Source organism: Balaenoptera acutorostrata, chromosome 4, assembly GCF_949987535.1.
Source record: "Balaenoptera acutorostrata chromosome 4, mBalAcu1.1, whole genome shotgun sequence".
Classification (NCBI taxonomy): Eukaryota; Metazoa; Chordata; class Mammalia; order Artiodactyla; family Balaenopteridae; genus Balaenoptera; species Balaenoptera acutorostrata.
The window spans coordinates 15071862-15077861 of NC_080067.1; the positions used below are offsets into that span (position 1 = coordinate 15071862).

General features: G+C 40.8%; 1 protein-coding gene across 5 annotated transcripts in view; it reads left to right on the forward strand.

Annotated features, from left to right (window-relative positions):
• The window catches only part of DNAJC13 (DnaJ heat shock protein family (Hsp40) member C13), a 124700-nt gene extending 121529 nt beyond the window's left edge, over positions 1-3171 (forward strand). For 4 of the 5 annotated variants that reach the window (XM_057545165.1, XM_007180932.3, XM_007180931.3 and 1 more), the window contains one exon: positions 2311-3171. In XM_057545165.1, the coding sequence (XP_057401148.1) occupies positions 2311-2417 (107 nt within the window). In that variant the 3' untranslated portion in view covers positions 2418-3171. Of the gene's footprint in view, positions 1-1267; positions 1377-2310 lie in introns of all 5 variants that reach the window. The other variant, XR_450889.3, reaches the window with a different exon arrangement.
• Positions 3172-6000: the final 2829 nt, after the last annotated feature.

The following is a 6000-nucleotide window of genomic DNA, read 5'->3' on the forward strand; positions in this document are numbered from 1 at the left end:
CCAAAGGCCATGCTCCTTCCACTACTCCATCATGGCAGCCGATTCCATTCTGTGGGATTCTTGGTTTTCACATCCCTCTTAAGTCCAGCTGCCTTACACAGTGTGCCATGTGCCCCGTTTCTGGCAGCCCCTACTCTTTCCTGCATTGTTTCTCTGGAGAACACAGTGTCATATCCCAGCAGACTGTAGCTTCCAGCCCCTAGAAGCCAGACATGTCTGGAAGAGGCCAGGGGTGTGAGGGAGAGAGCATCTCAGACTTCATTTAGAGAAATACCAGGAATTGACTTGTCTTTCCTAAAGAGGCAAATGGTGGGGCTAGAATTTGGTCTCTTCTGGATAATCCTTCTAGGCCCATCATTCACAATTTAGATTTTAGCCCAGAGGTTCCCAAACTTTCTCAGTTCACAGTGCCTTACTTAGTGATTTTTTTTTTCTTTATCTACCCCTAGGCCAAAAGAAATGCTTAATAATTAAGTTTATTAAGTAGTTATATCCAAACAACTTGCGATTAGTTGTTTGTATGGTATCCAACAGATGTCATTTGTCTCTCAAATTAAAAATAGCCCGTGGTGTCCCGTGTGAATTTGCCCCGGGGTGCCTCAGCATGTAGTCTGAGAACCACATCCTTAGTCCTTTCTCTATATGTAGCATTCATGATTTGGTCTCATAATCTATTCATTTGATGTGAACTAAGTTGAGCCCACATCAGAAGTGCTCAGGAACTGTACCAGTCTGGAGTGTTTAGGGGTTTATTCTTAAGGGTTGCATCCTTGGCACGTTCCCTAGCAATCTTGCTGCTGCCTGAAGTTCAGAGTGGCAGGTTGGTGGGAAGTGATGTAACCTTGTGGCGCTGTTGCTCTGAACTGCTGTCAGGGGGGTATGGTCTCTTTCCTGAGCAGTCTGTGGAAGCCCTGGTGTCCTGATTGGTGGAAAGCAGGGGTTGATAGATGCAGGCCCACCTTGCCTTAAAAAAGGGAAAATCCTTTTTCTAGGTTTTCTAAGTTCCCGGGCACTCCAGGTGGCAAGCGGCACCTCACGTGAGCTGAGTTGTCTCTGGCCGCCGTGTAACCACGTGCTGCATACACAGTGTCTGCTTTCTTCACGTCCTCAGTACACATGCTCATGAGGTTAAAAACAAGATGAATCTGAATTGTCCCCCTTTTGTCCTGCTTCAGTCCCTGTTATACCTTAGCCTTCATCAAACTGCTCTGCTGTTTGCACTTCCTTATGACTTCCCTTGCTGCTTATGTTTCTTTTTTCCCCTCAGGTGTCTCTCCTTCCCTTCTAACTGGCAGCAGTCCCCTTCACCTCAGGAGCGGGCTTTAGATCCGCTCTGCCAGGCAGCTTGCTAACTTCTGTGTAGCTCTCTGAAGCAGGTAGAGAACCATTTTGCTAAATGCATGCCGCTTCCACTGCCTTTCTAGTCCTAACCCTTACAATGTTCCTTAGCTGTTTGCCTTGTTTCCTATGATTTCAGCTATAAGTATTGTTCAATATGCAGTATTATGCTGCAGTACGGTGTCTCTTGCAAGTACTCTGTTGTGCAGAGTACAGTTGTGCAGTGATTCTGAGGTGTAATTAAATGTCTCTGCAGTTCATGATAAACTAGAGGGCTAAAGCCATTATACATGCTCATAGGCCACATCTTCATAAATGCTGGCATAATGGCATTTTTGTGCACTAGAGATTGTTAGAATCAAGACATATAAAACTAAAATATTGATGCCTTTTCCATAGCACTCTTATTTTGACCTATGAGCGATGTCCAGAGTTTGCGTTTTCTTTCTCAGAGACCTTGGTGTAGCAACCCTTGTTCATTTGGTGTTACTTGTTAAAGTAGCATTTCTTTGCACCAAATGAAAATAGGTTAACTCGAATGTGGATAGAAGTGTTTTTTGTTGGGAATTCATCACGTATGACTTTCGAATGGACTGACCCAAGTACAAAGTTTCTTTCCTCTGTTCCCATTTTTTCTCATTTGACATTAGCTATATCCTTCAGCGTCCAAGATTTTTTGAAAGATTGAACTTCCCAGATGTGAGAAGGGAAAATTTTTCCATGTTTCCAGTGTTACTGTCCAGCATAAATTTTGAAATGATTTTTAACTTTGTCATATAGTAAAGGCAAACCATGAAAATGGTGCTGTGTAGCTGTTTATTAAGGTTTCGTTGTATGCTTAGGTAATCCTAATAGATTGTATCAGTTCCTTGTGATGGGGTGCTTGACCTGGTTCTGACATTTTTATAAAGGTCAGTGTTTTCACATCACTCTGCTCTTTAGAAGGTGTGTATTTTCCTTTCTCTCTTGCAGGACCTGGAGTTGCTGGCTACCTTACTGCAGGGACATCGTCTTCAGTCATGTCTAACCTGCCGCCTCCCGTAGACCGCGAGGCAGGCGACCTTGGCTATCAGACTTGAAACTTTATTGAGAGACAATAAACGCTGAAAGGCCAGTGCCCCGTCCACATTCCTCCAGCTGATACGTTGAAGAAAACTCTTAACTGCCTTTCTCCTGGTTTCATGACAGTGTTATTCCTTTTTCTATAAATATATTTTTATTTAGGAAAAAAGTCAGTGATTCTAATTGTATCACGTTATAAGAAAGCACTCTGTGGATCAACCTAAGCGGGTACACAAGAATTTTTTTTCTTGATGTATGTAAGCACATTTTGTTCCTTTATATCTGTTTACAAGACTGTGAATCAAGAAGACAAAACTTTCTTCCTAGTTTTTATAATGTTTTTTTGAACTAGTGTGACCGTGGGGTTGAACTGCAGTCTACAGAAATTGGGAAATCTAAGTCACCCCTAAGAAGGGCATTTCCCTCTCCTGCATCGAGTCTGTGTGGCTGTTCTCCTACCGTCGAACACTATTAGGTTTTGTCCTTGCACCTGTTCGCTGGTATCCTCTCCTCAATCATTAACCTTCTGAGAGCTCACAGCATACGTTGGTATGTATAACTGGCTTTACCAAATTGAATGAAAAAGGAGTTGTGCAAAAAAATTTAAAAATGGATGTCAAGATGTTATGTAAGAGATTAGTGTAATTGTGAAATGTTCTATACATTATCAAATATATAAAGCTTTCTATATTGAATGTACATTATACAGATCATTCTTATGTGTACATAAAATTTTAAAAATAAAGGGAATTGACTGCTTTGTTAATGAGATATATTTGTTCTCGTTTCATTTTTCCCTTTGAAGACCTTGTATATCTTTATTTCTAAGACAGGTTTAGTAGTAGTAGCAGTAAACAGACTTTGCCTTACATTTCCAGTATCTCATACAGCTACATTGACATATATGTTCATTCCTAAATCCCTTCATTAGTATTTCAACCACATCTAAATTTCCAGACACAGATAGCATCTCATTTATTTTCCACACAATATTCAGGAATGGGTCAGGCTGTTAATAAATAGTTTAATGCATGTGACACATTAATTCCAATATTTTTAAGAGGAAAGAAGAGTGAGAGGAGATTTCACATAACAAATTTCAGCACTGAGGTCTTCTAGTGTGATCACAGACTACAAGAAAATATAAACATGTAAAATATATACAAACACTTCTTAAAGAATAAGGAAATATCCAACCCTCCAAGTTGCCTTTGAAAGCAAGAACCAAGTTTATTCCACAGTTGATTGTAAGAAGAGCTGGAATGGACACTTATTCATATCATAAATTGTAATTCAAAATTTTCCATCAGATTTATCATCTCTCAACTTAAAGATTATGGAGTAATGCACCCATGTAAGTATTTTAACATATAACTAGGTTTTTAGTTTCTAAGAGGAAATACTTAGTCATAAAAATATGTTCACTAAAAGAAATTCTAACAGCTAATTTAGGAGTAGGTGTTTTAGAAGAGCATAAATCACTACAACAATATATTTTCTTTAAATACTAAAAGAACGTAAATATTGTGAATATTTACAATAAAGGCCCATTTAAATAAATCTGCAAGTCACTGATGTTTGAATACCAATAACAGTTCATCTTTTTTATTTATTTTTATTTTTTTAAGAGGAATGTTTAATGTTCTTTTTTTTAAATTAATTATTTATTTATGGCTGTGTTGTGTCTTCATTTCTGTGCGAGGACTTTCTCTAGTTGTGGCAAGCGGGGGCCACTCTTCATCACGGTGCGCGGGCCTCTCACTATCACGGCCTCTCTTGTTGCGGAGCACAGGCTCCAGATGCGCAGGCTCAGTAATTGTGGCTCATGGGCCCAGTTGCTCCACGGCAATGTGGGATCCTCCCAGACCAGGGCTCGAACCCGTGTCCCCTGCATTGGCAGGCGGACTCCCAACCACTGTGCCACCAGGGAAGCCCATCTTTTTTATTTTTGAATTTTATTTATTTCTTTATACAGCAGGTTCTTATTAGTTATCCATTTTATACATATTGGTGTATATATGTCAATCCCAATCTCCCATTTCATTACACCACCACCAGCTCATCTTTATTGAACATTATGCCAAGCATTTTATAAAGTGTCATATGTGCATAACTTCAGTTAATCCTCAGCAAATCTATGGGCTTGTTGCTGATATAATTCCCATCTTCCAGGTGAAGAACATGAGGTTCAGAGAGGCAAAGCAATTTACCGAAAAGTCACACAACTAGTAAGTAACAGAGTAAGAAATTAAAACTACTTTTACTTGACACCATAGTCTGTTTTCTGAGCCACTATCCTGAGATAGCGATAATCTCAAATAGGTGTATGTGGCTAGGAAGACTGAGTTTCTTTGTTTTTTTGTTTTGTTTTTTTTTTATATTTGAGTTATTACTTTTTTTTTTTTCTTTTGGCCACACCTCACGGCATGTGGAACTTCCCCGACCAGGGATCAAACCCATGCCCCGTGCAGTGGAAGCACAGAGTCTTAACCACTGGACCACCAGGGAAGCCCCTGTTTTTCATTTGTAAACATTTTTTATTGTAAACTAAAACAGGTATAGAAAATCTCAGTGAACAAATTAGTTTAATGAATATTAGTTTAATATTCACTTCCAAAGAATGAATATAAGGCAAATCACCCTTGACCTCCCAGGCAGGTCAAGAACTTTGCCAGCCTCTCCAGAAGCCCCAAAATGTGCCCGCATCAGAATCATAGCCCCTCCCTTCAAAAGTGACCACTTGTCTGACACTTCCTTGTGTGACTTCGTAGTTCATCACCCACATGTACATCGCTAGACACCAGAGTTTGGTCTTGCTTTTTGTCTTTTTTAAATGTGTCTTTGAGTCTCTTTCAATCTAGCTGCCCCTCCATCCCTTTCTTTTCCCCACCACTTGTCTGTCAGAGTCCCTGCGGCCATTTGACTTGTTGGTTTTCCTACAGTTGGAAGTTGCTGATCACACAGTCCTGATGCAATTCAGCTTGGTCCTCTGTCCTCTTTTGGAGTGGAGGCTTTATCTGAGATTTATTCGTGGGGAAATTTGCCCTGAGAGAGAAAAGTGAGACAGCATGAGCAGGGTAACAGGAAAGTAAGTATAGGATATCTGGAGGGGTGGGGCGGTATGGTGTGGGTGGCATATAGGGGTCCAGAGAGAGAACCGAACCTGAGGCCCAGGGAGGGGCCAGTTGGGCGTGTCCTGAGTGCCAAGCTGAGGCATTGGCATGCAGGCCCAGATGTGGTTCAGGAATGAGAGCTGTGTTTTAAAATAGCAGTGGGCTGTGATCAATTTGGTGTGTTTGTTGGTGGGGGAAGGTGGTGAGAGGTGGCAAAAGTGAAAGACACTAGTAACACACAGCCCATCTAAGGAGCAATGCAGGGGACGAACACGGGAAACGGGCAAGAGACCACTCTTGGAAGTCATATGTAAGCCCAAGGATTGTCACTAGATAATCAGCTCCAGAACCCTTTTCAGGCCAGAAATTCTGTGATCCCTTTCCTAATGCATATTGTCCATTATGTGATGAAATGTCTCTAAATGCCTAAACTTTACTAGGATTTGGGGAAGAGCAATTTGCAAAAAGTATTGCAGATAAACTCAGT